We start from the raw sequence: 24,118 nt of genomic DNA, 5'->3' as shown, positions 1-24,118 counted from the left end.
TGTGTGTATTTATTTATAAGTGTATTTGTGTAGGAGCAGAACAGAGACTTCCACAGAGGAAGGTCTGTAAAGCTGTGTAATGCCTACAGTACGCAGTATCACTCTGACAGTATAGACCCAGTCCAGTTACAGGAGCTGCCTTTAGCGGGTCCCTGCAGCAGGGGCCCACATCTTTTATTATAGCACCTTTCTTTATGTAGAAGAGATTGACAGCTGTGGGTTTGGAGGGATCATCTAGCACCAGGCAGAGTAAACTCTAGCGGGGGTGCCGCTGGGGTACAGTTCTGGGTTCAGTGCGTCAACCAGTATGTGAAAGATTTACCGGCTCTTGTTTTGGCAGGACAGACAGCAGGCCTTCCTGTAGTACCAGTGAGTGCACAACTTCACTCGCAGGACAAGGGCGCAGTTAGCCGTCGCTTTATCTTGACATGCATCCTCAGCTGAAAGACAACAAGCAAAAACTGATTCTTTAAACATATGAAAACTCCATACATCATTAATTAAGGTGCAATATGTTTTTTTCCTTCAAAAAAGATCCCAGTTTATTAAGCTACGGCAACAATAAATTAGACAAGTATGTGTTATTTCCAAATGAATAAAAACATTTTGGTGCCAAATCCTGTTTTTTAATTCAGTTTGATACTGCACAGAATCAAAAAGTTCTTAGTATAGATGTGGATCAACGTATTGAAAGTTTTGTACATGCTTATGAACATAAATAACTGCAACTCTATAACATATTCCTTTCATTAAATACAAAATTTCACAATTAGCTGCCAAATGAGCAACACACATGATGCGCTTGCCATGCAAAGTCAAAAACAACAAAGCATTAATCTGGTCTAAATTTCACAGGAATGAGCTTGTGTTGTGCCAAGATCGCATGTGCTTTTAATTGAGTTCTTCGTTTCAACGCACACTTGTTGCTGTGTTTCATTAAAACATACAGAGCAAACTACTTAAACCTGGCATGAAAAAATAACAGCCACGCCAGCATGCCGATTTTCTTCATATTCACTCACAATTTGTATACAGATGTATAACGTGTACAGGGTTTCCAGACCTGTGTGACAAAACTAGCCCAACAAATACCAAAACTCAAAAATGTCTCTACTATACCTAAAATACATATTTAACAGACCTTGTTACGCGTTACACACAATTTCTTCTTTAAAATCACAGTAAAGAAGTGATCATAAGTACATTCTCTTTACATAAATAACTTGTAAAGAGTTATTGTAATAGCTGAAGGTACAAAAATGTGTAAACAAGCAAGTGTATGTATGTATCTGTTAATACTGTTCTGACTGTTCTTTGCGTTTGTGTACCTGGTGCTTCAGTAGTGCAGGGCTGCACCTCACAGCTCTGTCTGGCTTCAGGTCTCAGTGTGGAGTCACAGCTATGGCCCAACTCCTCTCCTTGATAACACTTCACCTCTCGCACTCGTACTCCAATCCCACACGTTTTACTGCACTGCAGGACACAGAGCAACATTCAGACCCATAAAACCAACAAAAACTACATGCAAACAATCTTATGGACATTGTACAATTGTGTTTTGCAATTGCTGCTTAGCAGTCTGTACAATATATCCCGAGTGGGATGTTTAGGAGACTCAAGTGAAAACTCTTCAATTTTGAAGCACAAAATACTTTTATGACTCAAACGAGTGAAATGATCATATCTACTCCTAACCTGCGACCAGGACGTGGTGAACCACTTGGAGCACGGTCTCTCAAAACAGGTTGCAATGTCCGCAGGTCTGAGGGATCTGTCACAGATCTGCTCTGGAAACTCTTTAAACACACCAGCCTCCAGCCCCGCACACACCACCTGCCGCCTCTTCACCCCACGCCCACATGTGGCATTACACTGTTAAACACAATAAAATAGGGTCTTAAAACACATAGCAGGTGGACTGCAAGTCATAAAATGAACCTTTCTCCAGTGCAGTAAAGAGGGGCGGCTCACCTGTTCCCACTCTTGCTCCACCCAGTGGGCGGGGCAGTTTTTGTCCCCACACGGATGTACAGCCAGTGGCTTGAGCTCTGGATCACACTGACCATCAGAGATCACCTTCCCATTGCTGTTCTTACACACCACATAGCGCCTCATCCTGCCCTCCCCACACAGCCCTGAGCACTTAGAGAGGGAGAATGAGAGACAAACAATAGCATTATTAATGGACAATTTAAAGAAAATATGAGTTTACTTCAAGTTTATTTTATTAAATATACTTAAGTGAAGTTCAAGTATATTTTGAAATATACTGTATTTTATGTAATAAGTATAGTTTGTTTTCCTGTAGCTCAGGCGTTAGAGTGCGACGCCAAGGTCACGGGTTCGATCCCAGGGGATTGCACGTACTCGGATACAAATATATAGTATAATGCGTAGTATATGTATAGTATAAAGTCGCTGTTGATAAAAGCGTCTGCCAAATGTGTCAAATGTAAATGTATACTAATATAAATGCTCTACTCAGTCAGTACTAAATTAGCCCACTTTTTAGTTCATAAAAGTGCACTTTAAGTATAATAGTAGTAAACTTGAACTATTTGTACTTTTTTTACTGTTTTTTGTACTGCAGCTATACTATAACTGTATTCTTACTTAACCATACTTTTAACTTGAAGTATGTGAAGTACAGTTTACCATCTGTACCATCTACCACCAATTAGTTTTTCAGTTTATGAACATACCGAAGTAAGAAGTAAACACTTATCGAAATACTAGTCTAGAAGTTTTAAAAATTAAAATTAATACTTTACATACATTTATATTATGTATTATATTTTTACTATATAAACAAGTCAAGTATACATAAATACTCCATTACTTCAAGTACTCTATACACTACAGACTTTTCTGTCATTGTAATTTTAAATATATTTATGAGAAGTACATAAAATAGACTGAAAGTATACAGTACCTTCTAATTTAGTAAAAAGAAGTATACTTATAAAGTATGCTTATAGCACACTTGAATAACCTTTTATGTAAGGGTCACCAATAACATGTGGCACAGTGCTCAACTGAGATGAAGGAAGTGAAAACAGTGAATATACTGAAAATAAATAAATACCCGCCAATACAAAATGAGTTACGTTAAAATGAAAACAGATGATATTTTCTAAGAATATTCATTTAACTTCTAAAACCCACCGGTCCCCAGTCAGAGACGGTCCACCGGCGGTCACACGGCGGCCCCTCGCACTCTCTCTGGCTCACTGGTCTGGTAGAGTTGTTACAGAGCCTGCCGTCCATCGAGCAGCGCACCTCACGACTCCTCACCCCCCGACCACCGCACCTGGCTGAACACTATCAAAACAACGCATACACCCCAATGTTAAACTATGTGTTCATTCATTTCACATAAATTCTTTTTAATACAAATAAGCTACCAAGAGTAAAAGCTTTATAAGCTGACCTCAGACCAGTCTGAGATCTCCCACTGAGGGCCACAGCTTTTGCTCTTGCAGGCTTTCCGTGTCATGGGCTTCTGTAGCTCTAGAGCCTGACAGAGATCATCATACACAGAGCTGTCAAATCCCGGCGCCAGCATCTTCCAACAGCGCACCGTCCGGAACTGAAAGCCCTCCCCACACGTCCTAGAACACTCACTCCAGCGGCTAGTTTCCCACCTGCCTCAGAATTCACAGTACAGAAAATGAAAGGTATATTTTTGCATAACAATCTTACATGGTTAAATAAATTGGCTATTGCATGTTGCTGCGTAACACAAAATAATTTAGACTTTAAATATTTTATTATTCTATCTACTGGACTGTACTTACGACGGCGTTTTAGTGCCACATTAAAGAAAAAAATCAAAGATTTCGAGAATAAAGTGGAAATGTTACGAGAATAAAGTGGAAATGTTACGAGAATAAAGTTGACATGTTTCGAGAATAAACTCATTGTAATACGAGATTAAATTTGTAATATTTTGAGAAAAATCATAGAATTGCTAGAAACAATGGATGTGGAGGATTTGGTTAAATCCTAATTTAGATTAGGATTTAGCAATAAGGAAATTCTTTGTCTTTTGGCGAGTTATAATTAGTAAAAGGACACTGCAGCAGTGCAAACATTTCGACTTTATTCTCGTAACATTTCAACTTTATTTTAAAATCTTGATTTATTTTTTATTTTTAACGTGGCACAAAAACGCTGTCGTATGTACTTTTGTATTTTTAGGGTTCGAGCCCGAAGGGCTAGAAACCTATTGTATTTGTTGGTTTTATTATTAGGGTTCGAGCCCGAAGGGCTAGAAACCTATTGTATTTGTTGGTTTTATTAGGGTTCGAGCCCGAAGGGCTAGAAACCTATTGTATTTGTTGGTTTTATTATTCTTCTTCTTATTATTATTCTGCCATAAAACTGATACTGCAGCCCAAACCGTAAGGCCGACAGAGCTGAGACTTGGTCAGATGGTAGTAGTCCTTGTCGCTACTCAGATAAACGGAGCCAGCCATATCGACCCATAGGTGGCGCTATAGCAATACCAAACGCGTTTGCGCTTGTTACTCCGAAACCGTTTGTCGCACACCCAAGTGTCTTATATCAGTGTAATCACTGGCTCAAAACTTAAAAAACGTATATCTCCGATTTCATTTCCGCCATTATAGATTTTTCGCTAATTAGCATTTTATGAAAAAAAAAAAAAATGAACTAGTCCCTGGATTTTTGCCCTATTGGAACCAAACCAACGCTGATGAGTTCTGTGGAGTGTGAATATGAATAATTATTAAAAAAAAGTTCAATTTTCAATTCACGGTCGCTAGGTGGCGCTAAAACATCCAAACCGGAAGTAACATATTTAGCTAAAATGGCCATAACTCCTGAACTGTTTGAGATATCTTCATGGGGCTTGGAACACATGTGTAGACCCTCAGTCCGGGGTCACAATAAAAAAACAGTGGCGTTTGGCCACTAGATGGCGCTATAATTTGAATGAGCTAGAAAATGTCTATAACTACGCAACAGTTTGCCCGATTGACTTATTATTTGGTATGGTGTGTCTTTGTCTCATTCTACATGAATATCTAAATGGACATTGGCGTATATCAAAAAACATGGCCGCCATTGGTCGATGAAGTTTGAGCACTCATTACGCCGGGTTAACGGAGGCCGATCAAAACGCCACTCACTGGGCTTATTTGTCTCATGGTCCTGACGGTGTGTAAGAAACATGAACTTATTCGGCCACCGGGGGGCGTAATAGCGTTTTTGGAGTGCATGCACAACTGTGTATCACGTGATATTTGACATTTACCCAAACTATGGTTATAATATGATAGTACTCTTCATTCTGAGCAACTTTGCCTCTGGAACAACTTCTATCGATCAAACGGTTCGTGAGTTATCGCTGATGATGTCAAAAACCTACTTTCGCGAACTAGTTCCTGGTTTTTCAACCGATCGGAACCAAACCAATGCAGATGACTTCTGTGGAGTGTGAATGTAAATAATCATTGAAAAAAAGTTGAAATTTTTCTTTCACCGCTGCTTAGGGACGCCAAAACTTAAAATGGTCTGAGCCTATCACATTAAAATGGCCATAAATCCAGAACGGCTTAACATATCATCATGGGGCTCAGATGACATGTGTAGACGATCACTCCAAGGTCACATACAAAGGAAGGTGGCGTTTGGATACTAGGTGGCGCTAAAACATTAAAAAAGGCAAAATGTACATGTATTTTGGTGGCCTGGACAACTTTGTGTCATGTGACATTTGACTAATACACAAACTATTGATATCAAACGATAGATCTCCTCATTCATAACAACTTTGCCTCTTGAACCATTGATGTCTATCAAATGGTTTGTGAGTTATTGGTGATGATGTATAAAACCTACTTTTGCAAACTTGTTCAAGGATTTTCAAGCAATTACAAAATTTCCACCACAGTGCATTTCTCTGGACTCTCTAGGTCAATAATCATCAAAAACATGTTGAGTTTTTTTTTTGTGACCATAACAGGGTCCTTTATTATATTAGCGTGAAACGAGTGTGGTGAAGGTCACCACTCCTTAATAATTAATCCAACTGACTTGCCATTAAGTACTATTATACATATTATGACACAAAACAAGCATGCAACATGTGATTCTTATCGGAAGAGGCATGCCTTCACAACAGTCAAAAAGGTGAAATATCATACATTTAAAATTACTATTTTAAACTTGTCTTTAATAAATACATCATTTGCTAGTCAAATTGCTAATCAGCCAGTCACATAGCATAAACTCAATCCATTTTGGCTTCTAGACGTGGTAAACACACTTGCTGAAGTTCAAACCGAGCATCAAAATGGAGAAACAATTGGATATATGGTATGGGATATATTAGATAACACATACCACCTGAGGATTGTTGCCAACCATGTCCATGTTTTGATGGCTACTTCCAGCAGTAAAAAAAATCGACCATGTCAGAAAGCTCAAATGATCTCAAACTGGTTTCTTGAACATGACAATGAGCTCACTGTACTCCAATGGCCTTCAGAGTCACCAGACTCAACCAAATAAGCATCACTTAAATGGCAAGGTCTTCTGGAATATTGTTGCAGACCATGAATGTGAATCAATTATCTATTTAAATTGGTCGTATTTTTTTTATCAATTCTTCAGAACACAAAATAAGCTATTTTGAAGAATGTGCATTGTATTAAAAAAAAGACCTATATATGTGCAATAGAATGTTTTAGAGACACAGGAGTTGCTTTGTTTTGTTAATGGCTTCATTCTTTATCAATTGACAGCTGCCAAGCCACGCCCTTAGCAACCAAACAGATTATTTTTTGCAATCGTCTAGCCAGACCTACATCTCTGCAGTAGAATATTATAAAGACACGGGGCTTGGTTCGTTTGACTTGTGGTTTGATGTGTTATTAATTGACAGGTATTAATTGACACCCATGGCAACCGAACAGGTTAGCTTAGCAACCGTTTAGCAAGATCTCTATCTCTGCAACAAATCATCATAGAGACATGAGAATTGGTTTATTGCACTCGTCCCTTAGGTATTATCGGTTTACGCCCGTTTTTGCATACGAGTGTACGCATGCATGGTCTGTATTAAAAGTTACCAACCATTTCTGTCATATTTCTTGGTGTGGAAGAGTGTCATTCATTGTGGATTTGTTACGGTGCCATTCCTGAGCCTAGTTGACAATGGCAAGGCCAATAGAGGCCTTAGACTGCTCGAACCCGCTAAATGCTGCTTGCAGCTTTAATTATTCTTCTTCTTATTATTATTCTGCCATAAAACTGATACTGCAGCCCAAACCGTAAGGCCGACAGAGCTGAGACTTGGTCAGATGGTAGTAGTCCTTGTCGCTACTCAGATACACGGAGCCAGCCATATCGACCCATAGGTGGCGCTATAGCAATACCAAACGCGTTTGCGCTTGTTACTCCGAAACCGTTTGTCGCACACCCAAGTGTCTTATATCAGTGTAATCACTGGCTCAAAACTTAAAAAACGTATATCTCCGATTTCATTTCCGCCATTATAGATTTTTCGCTAATTAGCATTTTATGAAAAAAAAAAAAAATGAACTAGTCCCTGGATTTTTGCCCTATTGGAACCAAACCAACGCTGATGAGTTCTGTGGAGTGTGAATATGAATAATTATTAAAAAAAAGTTCAATTTTCAATTCACGGTCGCTAGGTGGCGCTAAAACATCCAAACCGGAAGTAACATATTTAGCTAAAATGGCCATAACTCCTGAACTGTTTGAGATATCTTCATGGGGCTTGGAACATATGTGTAGACCCTCAGTCCGGGGTCACAATAAAAAAACAGTGGCGTTTGGCCACTAGATGGCGCTATAATTTGAATGAGCTAGAAAATGTCTATAACTACGCAACAGTTTGCCCGATTGACTTATTATTTGGTATGGTGTGTCTTTGTCTCATTCTACATAAATATCTAAATGGACATTGGCGTATATCAAAAAACATGGCCGCCATTGGTCGATGAAGTTTGAGCACTCATTACGCCGGGTTAACGGAGGCCGATCAAATCGCCACTCACTGGGCTTATTTGTCTCATGGTCCTGACGGTGTGTAAGAAACATGAACTTATTCGGCCACCGGGGGGCGTAATAGCGCTTTTGGAGTGCATGCACAACTGTGTATCACGTGATATTTGACATTTACCCAAACTATGGTTATAATATGATAGTACTCTTCATTCTGAGCAACTTTGCCTCTGGAACAACTTCTATTGATCAAACGGTTCGTGAGTTATCGCTGATGATGTCAAAAACCTACTTTCGCGAACTAGTTCCTGGTTTTTCAACCGATCGGAACCAAACCAATGCAGATGACTTCTGTGGAGTGTGAATGTAAATAATCATTGAAAAAAAGTTGCAATTTTTCTTTCACCGCTGCTTAGGGACGCCAAAACTTAAAATGGTCTGAGCCTATCACATTAAAATGGCCATAAATCCAGAACGGCTTAACATATCATCATGGGGCTCAGATGATATGTGTAGACCATCACTCCAAGGTCACCTACAAAAGAAGGTAGCGTTTGGATACTAGGTGGCGCTAAAACATTAAAAAAGGCAAAATGTACATGTATTTTGGTGGCCTGGACAACTTTGTGTCATTTGACATTTGACTAATACACAAACTATTGATATCAAACGATAGATCTCCTCATTCATAACAACTTTGCCTCTTGAACCATTGATGTCTATCAAATGGTTTGTGAGTTATTGGTGATGATGTATAAAACCTACTTTTGCAAACTTGTTCAAAGATTTTCAAGCAATTACAAAATTTCCACCACAGTACATTTCTCTGGACTCTCTAGGTCAATAATCATCAAAAACATGTTGAGTTTTTTTAGTTTTGTGACCATAACAGTGTCCTTTTTGATATTAGCGTGAATCGAGTACGGTGAAGGTCGCTAGTCCTTAATAAATGATCCAACTGACTTGCCATTTAGTACTATTATACATATTATGATACTTAACAATCATGCAAAATGTGATGCTCATAGGAATAGGCTTTCCTTCATAAGAGTCAAAAAGGTGAAATATCATTCATTTCAATGGCTTTCTTATAGAGTCACCAGATCACAATGCATGTAGCTTTGCTTAAGGAACGATAAATGTGTGCAGGATAAAGGTGTGTAGTGTGCATGTGTGTATGTTTCTGGGTATCATTTCCCTCTTTATCATAAGAGTGTGAATGCACTGTATAGTTCTGTGTGTCTTGTGTGATCGAGACTGTGCATGTGTGTGTAATGAAATATGTCTCACAGGAAGACAGTGTTAGAAATATAATGTATTACAGATTAAAAGTTGCTCCATATTTACACATCTATAAATATAGCACATGTCTGGCTGGTTTTAAGATGCTGTGTTGATATATATATATATACAACACACCTTTATTAGATAAAACCAGATTAATAGCATGTAAACCCAAATTGCTACTCAGCCAGTCACATGGCAGCAACTCAATGCATTTAGGCATTTAGACATGGTAAACATGACTTCCTGAAGTTCAAACCAAACATCAAAATTGAGAAGAAATGGGATATATCATGTGAGGTGTGTCTACCAAAGAAACATAATTTAAATGGCACGTCCTTCTAAAATATTATTGCAGACAAAGTCAATGTCCTACTGACCACAATGTATTCATGAATATGAATCAATGTATCCATTTAAAATTGTCCTAAATTTTAAATTCAATTTTAATTCTTCAAAACACAAAAGAGGCTATGTTGAAAAATATGCATTAAATTAACAAAAAAGACCAATATCTCTGCAATCGAATGTCATAGAGACAAAGAAGTTGCTTCGTTCTACTCATGGAAAAGTGTATTATAATATGACAGGTGACAAGCTATGCCCATAGCAACTAAACAGATTAGCTCTACAATCAGTTACACAGACGTGTATCTCTGCAGTTGAATATTGTAGAGACACAGGGGTTCGGTTAATTTCACTTGTGACTTAATGTAATATCAATTGGCAGGTGCCATACCACACCCATAGCAACTAAACTGTTAACTTAGCAACCATTAAGCTAGACCTCCATCTCTGCAATAGAGCATCGCAGAGTCACTGGAGTTGTTTCGCCACTTGTGGTTTGATGTGTTATTAATTGGCAGGTGCCATTCCACGCCAATAGCAACCAAACGGATTAGCTTAGCAACCTTTTAGCAAGATCTATATCTCTGCAACTGTATTAAATGTTTCTGACATTTTACTTGGTGCGCTAGAGTGTCGTCCGTCCTTGATCTGTTATGGTGCGATTCTTGAAACTGATCGGCGATGGCAGACGTACCTTAGATGCCTTAAATCGCTCGAACCCGCTAAATGCTGCTTGCAGCTTTAATTATTATTATACTTCTTCCCTAGAACTGATACTGCAGCCCAAACCGTAAGGCCGACAGGGCTGAGACTTGGTCAGATGGTTGTAGTCCTTGTCGCTACTCAGATATACGGAGCCAGCCAAATCGACCCATAGGTGGCGCTACAGCGATAAAAAACGCGTTTACGCATGTTACTCCTAAACCGTTTGTTGCACACCCAAGTATTTTATATCAGAGTAATCACTGGCTCAAAACTTAAAAAATGTATATCTCCGAATTCATTTCCGGTATGCAAATTTTTTCGCTAATTAGCATTTTATGAAAAAAATAAAAAATGAACTAGTCCCTGGATTTTTGCCCTATTGGAACAAAACCAACGCTGATGAGTTCTGTGGAGTGTGAATATGAATAATTATTAAAAAAAAGTTGAAATTTTCATCCCCCATCGCTAGAGGGCGCAAAAATGTCCAAAACGGAAGTAACATATTGAACTAAAATGGCCATAACTCCTGAACTGTTTGAGATATCTTCATGGGGCTTGGAACATATGTGTAGACCCTCAATCCGGGGTCACAGTAAAAAGAATCCTGCGTTTGGCCACTAGGTGGCGCTATAATTTGGATGAGCTACAAAATGGCCATAACTACGCAACTGTTTGCCCGATTGACTTATTATTTGGTATGGTGTGTCTTTGTCTCATTCTACATGAATATCTAAAAGGACATTGGCGTATCTTAAAAAACATGGCCGCCATTGGCCAATGAAGTTTGAGCACTTATTAGACCGGGTTAACGGAGGCCGAACAAAACAACGCTCGCTGGGCTTATTCGTCTCATGGTCTTTAAGGTCTGTAAGAAATGTGAACTCATTCGGCCACCGGGGGGCGAAATAACGCTTTAGGAGTGCTTAAACAATTGTGTATCACGTGACATTTGACATATACAGAAACTATTGGTATCATAGGATAGTACTCTTCTATCTGAGCAACTTTGCCTCTGGAACAACTTCTGTCAATCGAATAGTTTGTGAGTTATCGCTGATGAGGTCAAAAACCTACCTTCGCAAACTAGTCGTTGGATTTTCGACCGATCGGAACCAAAACAATGCAGATGACTTCTGTGGGAAGTGTTTGTAAATAATTATTGAAAAAAAGTAGAAATTTCCTTTCACGGTCGCTTAGGGGCGCCAAAATAAAAGAATGGGTGGAGCCTATCACATTTAAATGGCCATAAATCCAGAACGGCTTAACATATCATCATATGCCTCGGGAAATATATGTAGATCATCACTCCGAGGTCCCATACAAAATAACATGGCGTTTGGACACTAGGTGGTGCTATAACAGTAAAAATGGCTAAATGTACATGTCTTTTGGTGGCCTAGACAACTCTGTGTCACGTGACATTTGACTAATACAAAAACTATTCATATCAAACGATAGATCTCCTTATTCATAACAACTTTGCCTCTTGAACCATTGATGTCTATCAAATGGTTTGTGAGTTATTGGTGATGATGTAAAAAACCTACTTTTGCTAACTTGTTCAAGGATTTTCAAGCAATTTCAAAATTTCCACCACAGTACATTTCTTTGGACTCTCTAGGTCAATAATCATCAAAAATATGTTGAGTATTTTTTAGTTTTGTGACCATAACAGGGTGCTTTATTATATTAGCGTGAAACGAGTATGTTATAGGTCGCTACTCCTTAAGAAATAATCCAACTGACTTGCCATTTAGTACTATTATACATATTATGACACTTAACAAGGATGCAAAATGTGATGCTCATAGGAAGAGGCATTCCTTCATAAATGATAAAAAGGTGAAATATCATTCATTTCAATGGTTTTCTTATAGAGTCACCAGATCACAATGCATGTAGCTTTGCTTAAGGAACGATAAATGTGTGCAGGATAAAGGTGTGTAGTGTGCATGTGTGTATGTTTATGGGTATCATTTCCCTCTGTATCATAAGAGTGTAAATGCACAGTATAGTTCTGTGTGTCTTGCGTGATCGAGACTGTGCATGTGTGTGGAATGAAATGTGTTTCACAGGAAGACAGTGTTAAAAAATATAATGTATTACACATTAAACGTTGCTGCATATTTACACATCTATAAATATAGCACATGTCTGGCTGCTTTTATGATGCTGTATTGATATATATATATACAACACACCTTTATTAGATAAAACCAGTTTAATTGCATGTAAACCCAAATTGCTACTCAGCCAGTCACATGGCAGCAACTCAATGCATTTAGGCATTTAGACATGGTAAACATGACTTCCTGAAGTTCAAACCAAACATCAAACTTGAGAAGAAATGGGATATATCATGTGAGGCGCGTCTACCAAAGAAACATAATTTAAATGGCACGGCCTTCTAAAATATTATTGCAGACAATGTCAATGTCTTACTGACCACAATGTATTCATGAATATGAATCAATGTATCCATTTAAAATGGTCCTAAATTTTAATTAAATTTTAATTCTTCAAAACACAAAAGAGGCTATTTTGAAAAATATGCATTAAATTAACCAAAAAGACCAATATCTCTGCAATAGAATGTCATAGAGACAAAGAAGTTGCTTTGTTCTACTCATGGAAAAGTGTATTATAATATGAAGGTGACAAGCTATGCCCATAGCCACTAAACAGATTAGCTTAACAATCATTTACACAGACCTATATCTCTGCAGTTGAATATTGTAGAGACACAGGGGTTCGGTTAATTTCACTTGTGACTTAATGTAATATCAATTGGCAGGTGCCATACCACACCCATAGCAACTAAACTGTTAACTTAGCAACCATTAAGCTAGACCTCCATCTCTGCAATAGAGCATCGCAGAGTCACTGGAGTTGTTTCGTCACTTGTGGTTTGATGTGTTATTAATTGGCAGGTGCCATTCCACGCCAATAGCAACCAAACGGATTAGCTTAGCAACCTTTTAGCAAGATCTATATCTCTGCAACTGTATTAAACGTTTCTGACATTTTACTTGGTGCGCTAGAGTGTCGTCCGTCCTTGATCTGTTATGGTGCGATTCTTGAAACTGATCGGCGATGGCAGACGTACCTTAGATGCCTTAAATCGCTCGAACCCGCTAAATGCTGCTTGCAGCTTTAATTTTCTTTGTTTTTACAAGCTAAATAATAAAAATCAAAAGGACTCCCTGTGGTTCAACAGACAGATAGTTACTAATAGTGCTTTGCTTACAGTAAAGCCAATTACAGTAAAAGTGGCAGTACCAGACCTGGGTGGACACTCTTTCCCTGTGCAGAACTCATGTGTGGGCTCCGGCCTGGTCAAAGAGTCACAGTGGCTCTCGTCCACCTCTGACCCATCATATTTCACACATAAGGCATAAGATGAGCTTATACCTGCAGACACAGAGCACAATGTCAAGCTTGCTTGCATGTAACGAGTAATTCTGCTATTGCGTATACAGTATATAGTGTTGGTAGTTGCACCTGTGGTACATGTGGAGCTGCAGGGTGCATACACAGATATCTTCCATCTGTATTTGTCAGCCACGCTGATGTCACGATCCAAAGATTCCACTTCAAACTCATTGCTGTCAGAACAGGATAAAAGAGAATGAGGATGTGAAAAAAAAATGTGATTTAAAATGTCTGTCTACACAGGGACAAGCACAATTGCGTTTCTATAAACAAACCCGCTTATCTATAATTTAAGACACGTTTTACAGAACTATTTATGTGAACTCGTACCCTGAGAATTTTGTGGGCGAATGCTTTAGAATTAAAAGGTGAAAATCTTGTTATACTTTATCAAGCACATCTATGGAATGGATGAGAATTTGAAAAATTGGTTCACATCTCTATTCATAAGAGCCCACTCTATGCTGTCTCAATATATATGTCCGAACATTCATCTCTAAAGGCTCAAATTCGTGTTATGCCCTCCCTCTGACCTCTCGCTGTGGGGGGCTTGCACTGGCTCCACCTGGTGGAGCTGAAGAAGGTTGGACCGGTTTGTTGAATCGTTAGTCCTGGGTTCAGAATGAGACCCAAACACAAGCTCTCCATCCGAAGTGTGCATGTCAAGACTTCCGGGGTAGATCTCCAGTGTCAGGCTGTTGTCCAGAGAGGAGCTGGAGTTCAGCCTGAGTATGGAACAGTCTGGTAGTGCTAAATCATCTTTACAGGGCTGCCTGGAGCCGGGGGGCCAAGCCATCCCATCATAAATAAGACTCTTTAGAACTGATGTGGTGGTGTGATTGGAGTCACTGGAACTAGACGAATCGCCATCAATCAAGTTGGAATCAGAACCTGAACAACAGTAAAGCACATTCATATCAATGAATCAATTGGCCCGTGATGTTTTGGCCAATAGTATTTATCTTATATTATCTTTTTTGTCACATCTATAACACATTCATTTTTCCATCTTTTAAAATAGAAAACTTGTGCATAGACTAATAGTTATCTGCTGTACGGTATGTGTCTTTGTGATGCCCATCCATAATGCTGGAATTGCCCATTTACTAACAGACACAAGTGTACAGTAGTTACCAAGTGTGGTACTTATTTTAGAAAAAACATTAGGGTCAATTTAACATTTGGTCCCCACCCTCTCTGACATGACATCCAAACAAATGTAGACTACTTACCAAAACTGCCTTGTGTCTCAAGATGGTGCATTTCATCATCGAGCTCATTCTGGAGGACCTCACCGGCAGGTCTAAATAACACCAGACCGCTGAGGTTTACAGAGGCCTGGAGTTCCCACAACAGCTCCTCGGGGCCCACACGCAACTCCACGTTTTCTTGAGGAGCCAACGAAGCGCTCTGATTTCCCTTCTTTCCATACTCCTCACGACCTTCTATTTCATTATGAGTGAAAGACAGCTCTATAGAGGAGGTGTTAACTTTCTTTTCCGCCAGTGAGGTGCCCTTGGAAGTCATGGACATGAGGTTGCTTAACTGAGGCTGCTCTGGTGTTGAGGGCATGGGGGGTGCTGTTCTTGGCTCCGGAGATCGAGGAACCGTGTACTCGTATGTGATATGAGGCATCTTTCCATTGAGGTTGTAATACTTCAAAGAAAGAAAACAGCCTGTCACGTGTTTTTGAAAAAGACAACTTGCAAACACTCTCCAAAATGAACACCCATCAGGAGCCAAACGCAAGTACAAATTGGCTTTGGCGAGCAGAGAAGTTACTCGGCAGCTGGACGGTAACATAAACATTTAAATCAAAGACATTCAAACTGTCTTGTAAGCAGCAACTTTTGCCTCAGTGGGAACATCTAGGATAGTTCACTCAAAAATGAAATTCTGTCATGATTTACTCACCCTCAAGCTGTTCGAAAACAGTTTAAATTTCATGGTTCTGCTGAACACAAAGATAGATATTTGGAAGAATGTTTGTAATCCATACAAATCTGGAGCTCTATAGACTTCTGTCGTAGGGAAAATCTACTATGGTAGATAATGATGCCCCAGAACTGTTTGGTTTCCCGCATTCTTTAAAATATATTTTGTGTTCTGCAGAACAAAGAAATATATACAGTTTTGGAACAGCTTGAGGGTGAGTTTTTTTTTTGGTTGAACTATCCCTTTAACAATTCATCAAGGAACTTTACAGTATGTTGTCACCCATACACTGCAGTACCTATGTATCACAGCCCTTCTGATACTGTATTATGAAAAAAAGAACATACAAGATCAAATAAAAAGGTGTTTACAGTATGGTGCTTTTAGTACATACCTATATACCTACCATGACATTCAGGGCATGCTGGGTGGGACCCTGAGCCATGATGTACTCAAAGCCATCAGAGAAGAGGTTAGCTGGCCTTCTGTACTTAAAGACTGTGCCAGCGACATGGAAATTCTGTGGATTGTCGATCACACTGTTTCCATTAAAGAAGAAGTGACCAGCTTCATCAGAGAGAGCTAGATAGAAAGAAAAGAACTGTAATATCTGTATAGCAAACCGGAATTACAACAAACTCGTAGATGAAATGCTAACCTAAGATATTTTCAGTCTTGCGTCGCTCTATGATTTGAATATCGGTGGCACCAAATGGTATATTGGTGAGGAACACGTAACCTTAAAACAAAAAGAATGAACATATTTCAAATTATATGTAGCTGCTGTTTTTTGACCAACTCAACTTACTTGTTATAACAAATCTGACCAAACAATAATCAGCTGGAAAATATGTTTTACTTTTTCCCCAAATACAAACATAAGGTATACCTAACTGTGTGATCCCTTTCCGGTAAGATCCTGAGACTCGAAAACAAGAACCTCCATTTCCCCCACAGACTCCACATTTGTCTATGGTTTTACTGGAGTACAATTTCCCATCACACCCCACCACCTGCATCCAAGACAACAGAAGACAGTCAGTCATCATTTATTCAGCCTCGTTTCTACTTGCACTCATTTGCAGAAAACTGGATAAACAGGTCGTGATGACAGAAAAGATGGGTTTAGCGACGAATGTTCATCTGCGATACCTGACACTGGCCCTCAATGCAGACACCCTGGTAGATGCCGTCCCTGCAGAATGTCCCGTCATGGGCAGGCACCAGCAGTTGTCTTTCTACCGTGGTTGTGGTGCATTGCAGGTCACATGGCTTGTTGGATATGCTAATGTAATCATCTGAACAGGAGGTGACATCATCAAAACATCATCATGATCTAGGCTTTAAAGAGTTCCTTTATAGATACAAAGGTCTTTATGGCATTGAGGGGCCTCCTTTTTACATTGAGAGCTATGGACTGTGGAAATAATCTTAAAGGGGCATCTGTGAGCTATAATAGAGTTGGCCAGGGGCCAAGACAAGAAATTCAGTAACGCTCAGAGTCTTGAACGCTGAAAGACAGAAAAATAAAGACTGGGAAGAAGACCAAATTAACTAAGAACACTAAAGCGTTAAGAAAAAAAATCACAGGCAAGCAGAGAGAGGTGGAAAATGAGTACACTGAATGACTTTTTTTACCCGGATAAAGTGGAACCCACTCATAGTGCTTCCTGCCGAAGGCTTTGGCATTGAATTGAGAGCACTGGTGCTGTTTGAAGCTGATTCTGCTGTTTGGGCATGGCTAGGCAAACATCCAGACAACAATAAAGACACAGCTCGTGAGCCAGGCGGCAGGTCAAACAGCCTGCAGATATTAGAGCTTAAAGCCAACATGTGTAAGAATGCACAGCTATTCCAGCTGGACTGGATGGAATAATCCACCCAGCAACATACATGTGATATTGTAGTCGCATTATTTTGAGTAATCCATTCATCGTATGCAAATATTTGAAAGAATAATGATTTCAATCAGCCATACCTGGTTTGTACACAGCTGATACTTCTTGGATGATCCGATGCAGAATGAACTATTGATGTTTTGGGTGGATGTCAGCCTGAAAATAGGTAATAATTATATTTGAGCATTTGGTGGATGCTTTTAAAAAACGTTTTTGTGTAAAGTCCACTATTCATTTGTTTTTTAATTATTAATTAGTTTGTACCCTGGGAATTGTGACATCACTATGCAATATTATAAGTGACTCTTGTGTCTTTTATGACAGCTACATGTTATTAATGTCCCAAAGATCTACCTGCGTTGGTGATGTTGAAACTCTTGTGTTAAAGCCCTCCATGCTTGATTCTCTTCATCTTTCTAGTTCTCTCTAAACCCTCCCCCATGCACACACCTTTCACTGCCTCCTCCATACTGAGAAGTGCTAATGGGAGCCAGCTGGACTGGCTCAGCTCGGACCCTTATCTCCAGTGGAATCTCCCCAAAACGTCTGACCATTTGCTCTAAAAGCCATTTTATAAACGTGTTTGTCGTTTTGAGCAGAATGCCAAGTGTCACGTGTGCCAGTGTACTGATGTTCATTCCACATGACATTATAGACCATTTTGCAACCCATATACAGTGGTACAGAAGCACTTCCTGTTTCAGTTTTTTTAAACTGATCAAACTTTAGAAAAAATAACCAAGAGTCAAAATGTTAAATTAACATTTTAAGACTCATTTATATGTGTGCAATAAAAAAAACTAACAGGAAGTGCTTTTGGACCAAGTGTAGTGGTCTAGCAAAATGACGTAAACCATATATTTTCCATAGATTTAAGTATTAAACAATATTTCAGAGGCAAAAGAACATTTGCCCATGTTTTACTCATCCTCAAGGCATCCTGTCTGAATATGACTTTCTTCTTGAAGGATAATGCAGTCTGAGTTATAATACCACGTATAATTTATCTTCCAAGCGGTTTTGAAGCTCCAAAAAGTGCATCCATCGATCATAGAACTGCTCGACACGGCTCTGTGGTCTTAACAAATGTTTTCTGAAGTGAATCGATGCGTTTCTTTAAGAGAAGATCCATATTGACAACGCTATTAACGTTAATGTCTAGCATCCGGTATCCCTCATCTTAACCAGAGACTTGTTTTTTCGGCAAATGACGGTGACAAATGCTACTGCCCAGTCAGAGATGGTATCCAATTGGTACAAAACGAAAATACAGCGTTCTTAACCGTGCTTATGACACGCCTGTGTCATTTGCCCTCAGAAGATCTGTGTTAAGACCACAAAGCAGTGTCAAGCAGTTCCTTGAAGGATGGATGCACTTTGTGGAGCTTCAAAAAATTGCCCCCCATTAACTCCCATTCTACTGCTTGAAAGAAAATTTCTTTGTTGTATTATAACTCCGACTGCTTTATTCTTCAAGAAGAAAGTCATATTCAGTCAGGATGCCTTGAAGGTGAGTAAAACATGGGGAAATTTTGTTTTGCCTTTGAAATATCCCTTTGAAAACAGGCTTTCCTGTAGCTCGGTGGTAAGAGCATGGTGCTAGCAATGCCAATATCATGGGTTCAATCCCAGGTATTGCACATACTAAGAAACAAAAGAATAGTATTATGCGATTTAAGTCGCTTCGGATAGAAACGTCCATAAATGTTGAAGTAAGAAACGGAAACATTTATTAAGACACGTTATCTTATATATTTAAAAGGTGCTCTGTGTTATTTTTTGGAGGATGTAATGACAAGATAATATACATAACTAACATACATAATGAAGCATTATATTTTTGTTACCTTAGAATACGTTATTTCGTTCTACATACACTGCAGGTCCCCTTATATGGAATTCACCATTTTGTTTCTACAGTAGCCCTTAATGGACAAACTACTCTACAGAGTGTGTTTCACGAATACGTTATCTCCTTCAGCAAAGAAGCGAAAACCTAACATCTTAGACCTGTGTCAGCCCCTGCAGTGTTTGGAAAGGGAGGGGTGTAGTGAGCCATTGGTTGCGATTAGAAATCTCACCACTAGATGCTGCTAAATTGAATACACTGGACCTTTAAAGTCTAAAAAGACACTGTCCATCTAGCAAATGTAAGCTTTTTTTTTTAACTTAACCTTGGTACTGGCATTTCACAATAGACACTTATTTAGAATAATTGCCTTTTTTTGTCTTTTTTGCACTTAACACTGACAGCAATTCATTATAAACCAGTTATAAAGAATGGCTGCTAGCTCATTTATTGCATTAGGGACACTAAAAAGCTATAGACACCATTTTAAAAGCATTTTTTCATTAAAGTTCATGAGGGACAGCACCTACTGTAAAAAATTTAACTGACAGCATACAACCCATTGTGTGATATAAAAACGCCTGTCATGTCTACTTACCAGAAGACTTTTGTTCTCTGGTTGACCTGTATCAACAATAAATGTATCAGGAGAGTCGGCTATGTGATAAATGAGGGTGGTTTACCTTTGCTGCAGACAATGACGCTCCTGAGAGCGCACTCCTCCTTCGCAGGTACGGGAACAGGTGGACCAGCTGCTCCATTCACCCCACCATTGAGCTACTTCCTCTGACTGCCTCTGGATATCCTCCCTCCCTTCACTGCTGTCCTGACAAAGACAGAGACGCAGTGCTTTACTGCTGCACACTTACATGAGGACATGGCAAATCTGTAAACAACAGCAGTAATTGTGAAACTGGACACTTTTTACTTTTACTGTAGCATTCTGAGTGAACTGTTGTCATTGCAGATTTTGTTGGACTTGTGAAAAAAAAACTTAAAGGGATAGTTCACTCAAAATTGTCATTATTTACTCACCCTCTTGTGATTTCAAACCCTGTATGAGTTTTTTCTTCTGCAGAATACAAAAGAAGATATTTTGAAAAATGACGGTGTCGAACAACAACGATGTCCATTCACTTGCACTGGTTTTGTGTTCATACTTCATACAATAGAAGTGAATGGGTTCCCCGTTGCTGGTTACCAACATCTTCTTTTGTGTTTTGCAGATTAAAGAAAGTCATACAGGTTTGGAATGACAAGAGGATAAGTAAATGATGACAGAATTTTCATTTTTAGGTAAACCATAATTTGCCATTGAACACATTTGATCTCTAAAAATGCTGTACAAAATTCCTTTTGGCATTGACCTATTGCTTCAAAAATGTTTTTTGGCACCCTAAAAACAGAATAACTGCATAAAAAGGATTTACAGTTGTGTCATTTGAGGGAAACTCAGCATGATATACACTTTCCTGACTGTAAAGAAGACAGATCCGACTGAAGAGAGCAAAGGAGGAAAACATATGAGAGTAGAATAAAAGATGAATTAAAACACGAGAGAGTAGACGCTGGCTACAAATCAAAACCCACCCCATCCATGTCCATGAATATATACCTCAAAAACAAACTCAAGCATGGCCTTCAAACTGGCCCTTTTTGAGTTAAGACAGGGAGAGCAAGAGTGCAGGGGGGTTTTAGAAAAGAGACAGAGGTAGATGGAGCCCCCCTAACGGCCCGGCCAGATGAAAGGGCCAGCGACTGCAGGCAAATTAAGCAGACTCCTGTTGTCTAGACAGCAGGTTAATCGCTCGTCTTCAAGATTTGCATCAGTGAACTTTAACACAACACAGGCATGGATCCACGGAAAGTCTGAGGCACTCGGAAGAGATGGCTTCCCATCGTGGTTGATCTCAAACCGGCTTTACTGGTCGACGTTTAGATTTTAGATAGGTACAAGGAGTTGGATTTACACAAGGGGCATTTTCTTCCTAGAGCTCTGTGCACCCATTGACCCATACTGAATAGAGCACTGTTCCGTGGATAATTGGCATTTGGAAGGTTATGGTCAACTTAAGCATAAAGTCCAGTTGTCTGCAAGTGACATTGATTGCTTCTTTTCACCATGAGGTCTTTTTAGAAACACAAGTACAGTAGAATGTGAATAGTACTATGGCATCCCCCCTTGACAAACCCAAACATATTTATTCGTTGCCCCCCGCCCCAAACGCAGAGGATCTTAAGCTTGTCCAAACAAGAGTCTGCACACTCATATGCTTTTTTCATCTGAATGCCCTCTGGATGTTTAGATTCTAAGTTGACAATAGACTTTCCCCACTTTCTTATGTAGTCCTAAACCGGAGACCTCCTAGAGAGACCACAGTGGGTCCTTACAAGTTTCGAAATGTCACTTCAGTTGAGCTTAGTCTGGAGCGCGTTTGAACCGCTCGTGAATGCATCAAAATGAACGTCAAAAACAATCTTGGTGATATTTCTGTCAAACCATATGTATCACTTGGATCAAACAATTGGAGTAACGGCGATTGCTCTATTTATGGACACTTATAGCAGATATGAGTAAAAGCAGCTGATTCACCTCGACTCAACTCAAGCGACAGAAAGAAAAGTTGCCACTCATACTGACATCAGTAGGCAATTGAAAAGAGATTTTTACGCAAAAAACGTAAAGTACTCGCGAACTATCTGTCGGTTTAATAAATTGCGGTAAAATCGTAAGAATATTAAGAGTGGGAAATCCAACGGAGACATGAAGACTCCAGCTGGGCTTTGATCTCAGACTATAAGCTAAATTGTACGTTTAGTCCGTGGACGTTTCCTAAATCGTGTTTTGGCGTTATATTACACGGAAGTCATGTCGCGTCGCGCGTTGCAACCGGCATTCGTAACTGAGCGCCTATTAAAACCAGCGTTAGTAGACCAAAGCTGAAACTTCACGGCAACCGCTATACCGAAGCGTTACGCGGCGATCTGTACAACAATGAACGCGATTTACCTTATCGTGCGCACCTGCTGCTGTTTTAATAATCCACAAGAGAAGGACAATGTAGTGAAGTGAAATATGTCCGAATCTCGCAGTCCAGAGACAGTACATGGTTCATTTGAGAACAAGTAGACCTCGCCCCCTGATCTTAACCAAAGACTAAAGAGAGAGAGGGGCTCGCACTTTGAGGTCTATGGTGAACGAAGCCCTTGATGCATTAATGGCTTTACAACCTGCTGGAGGAAAAGAAAAAGGGGGCTGGTCGGAGCGACTTCGAGTGACCTTGTATTTCAAAGAACTTCACAGCATCCATCTCTACCGGGATGAATGAATGGGACGTCCAGAAAAAGAAATGAACCTCTTTCTGAGTAAGCTACAAAACTAGTAGAGAAGTTTACTCAAAAACGTGTACTTTTTTGTAAGCACTTGGGTTTGTAGTTTGACCAATTTATTGATGCATTTTAAATAGACTAACTTCTGCAAAATGCAGCATTGACCCAAAATAAGGTTTTATTTACTCTCATTTCATTACAAAACTGTATGACTTCCTTTCTTCTACAGAACACAAAAGCAGGTGTTTCAAAGAACATTGAAAATCAAACATAATTTGAGCCAATTGACACCCATGGTACAGACATTTTTTGAAGTACTGTATCTTCTTTTGTGTGTCAAGGAAGAAAGAGTCATACCTAAATAGCCTTGAAGTGGCCTCATGCAGTCAGGGGATTAGTAGCCTGCTTTAGGGTCAATATAACTGATAAATAGAACATGGAAAAAACTATAAATCACACATATTTGTACATTCCTGGATATATAAAAACTTTATCCAGAGAGTTTGAACTGGGCTACCAAAGTAACTTAGAATGCTATTTGTAAAAAAAAGCATGCTTAGATAAACTATACTTGGCTCTGTACACTGTAGTAGGCTTTGTGAGACATGTTTTTATTGCTCTTATGCTTTTTGTTGTCCTAATGTTTGAGTCAATTTCTTCCATTGTTTACCCAACTTGAAAGTCGCTTTGGATAAAAGCGTCTGCTAAATGACAAAATGTAAATGTAATTTGTATACAGTCTCTAGAAAACACTATGTGCTTTAACATGTGCAAACAAATATAAAATTTGATTCAAATTTATTTATATAACTGTTTTTACAATGTTGCATTGTTTCAAAGCAGCTTAATAGGAAGAAACCAAAACAAAAAGAAAATCATATAGAATGAGTAAATTCTAATAAAGTAATAATAAAGCAATGTTGATGGAATTTACAGAAACTGGCCTAATCCAATATCAGCCGCCTCCTGGTGGCAAGCCAACACGGCCCAGTGGCAACTCCACTGGAGAAACCAGTGTCAGCCGGGAGGGCCAGGTCTCCTCTGACATGTTACAGCTGCACAAAAAAAATGTTATTGATTAGTGAGAAGAGCTTATTTGTTGGGATTTATATTTAAAGTCGAATAAATACGTGTTTGAGAGAATTTTTTTTATGTCAGAACATAAGTTTTTATGGCAGATAAACTGAACAGCTCATATTGTATATAATGTGTAAACAAAGTTACAACAGTGATACTCAACAGTATAATGAGTATAATGTTGGCTTGCATACCAATGTTTATGAACAGCAAAGTTAAAAAAACTCAAATGTCTTTTAACATCATGATCATATGTTCATGTTCA

General features: G+C 39.1%; 1 protein-coding gene across 1 annotated transcript; it reads right to left on the bottom strand.

The window, feature by feature from the left end:
• Positions 1–29: 29 nt before the first annotated feature.
• si:ch211-267e7.3 (ADAMTS-like protein 2) lies at positions 30–22,583 on the bottom strand. Its single transcript, XM_056742964.1, has 18 exons — positions 22,457–22,583; positions 20,130–20,272; positions 17,678–17,753; positions 17,338–17,440; positions 16,852–16,997; positions 16,589–16,712; positions 16,358–16,438; positions 16,106–16,281; positions 14,997–15,420; positions 14,298–14,655; positions 13,834–13,937; positions 13,617–13,743; positions 3,431–3,644; positions 3,166–3,321; positions 1,972–2,142; positions 1,696–1,872; positions 1,329–1,473; positions 30–440 (listed from the first exon to the last, which is right to left on the bottom strand). The coding sequence occupies exons 1-18, from the start codon at positions 22,553–22,555 to the stop codon at positions 319–321; spliced, it is 2,946 nt and encodes a 981-aa protein (XP_056598942.1). The 5' UTR covers positions 22,556–22,583; the 3' UTR covers positions 30–318.
• Between the last annotated feature and the right edge of the window lie 1,535 nt (positions 22,584–24,118).

This window comes from Triplophysa dalaica, chromosome 3 (genome assembly GCF_015846415.1).
Source record: "Triplophysa dalaica isolate WHDGS20190420 chromosome 3, ASM1584641v1, whole genome shotgun sequence".
Lineage (NCBI taxonomy): Eukaryota > Metazoa > Chordata > Actinopteri > Cypriniformes > Nemacheilidae > Triplophysa > Triplophysa dalaica.
Note: the sequence above shows the minus strand (reverse complement) of the source record. Positions and strands in the feature narration are given on the sequence as shown.

What these genes read in the sequence shown, in the direction of transcription:
- si:ch211-267e7.3 (XM_056742964.1), bottom strand. Translation starts at nt 22,555, where the DNA reads ATGTACTGTCTCTGGACTGCGAGATTCGGACATATTTCACTTCACTAC. An exon ending in AGCATGCCCTGAATGTCATG is followed by an intron (nt 15,421 to 16,105) that starts GTAGGTATATAG and finishes CTTTCTTTGAAG; the next exon opens with TATTACAACCTCAATGGAAA. An exon ending in CAGCTCCACATGTACCACAG is followed by an intron (nt 13,744 to 13,833) that starts GTGCAACTACCA and finishes CTGTGTCTGCAG; the next exon opens with GTATAAGCTCATCTTATGCC.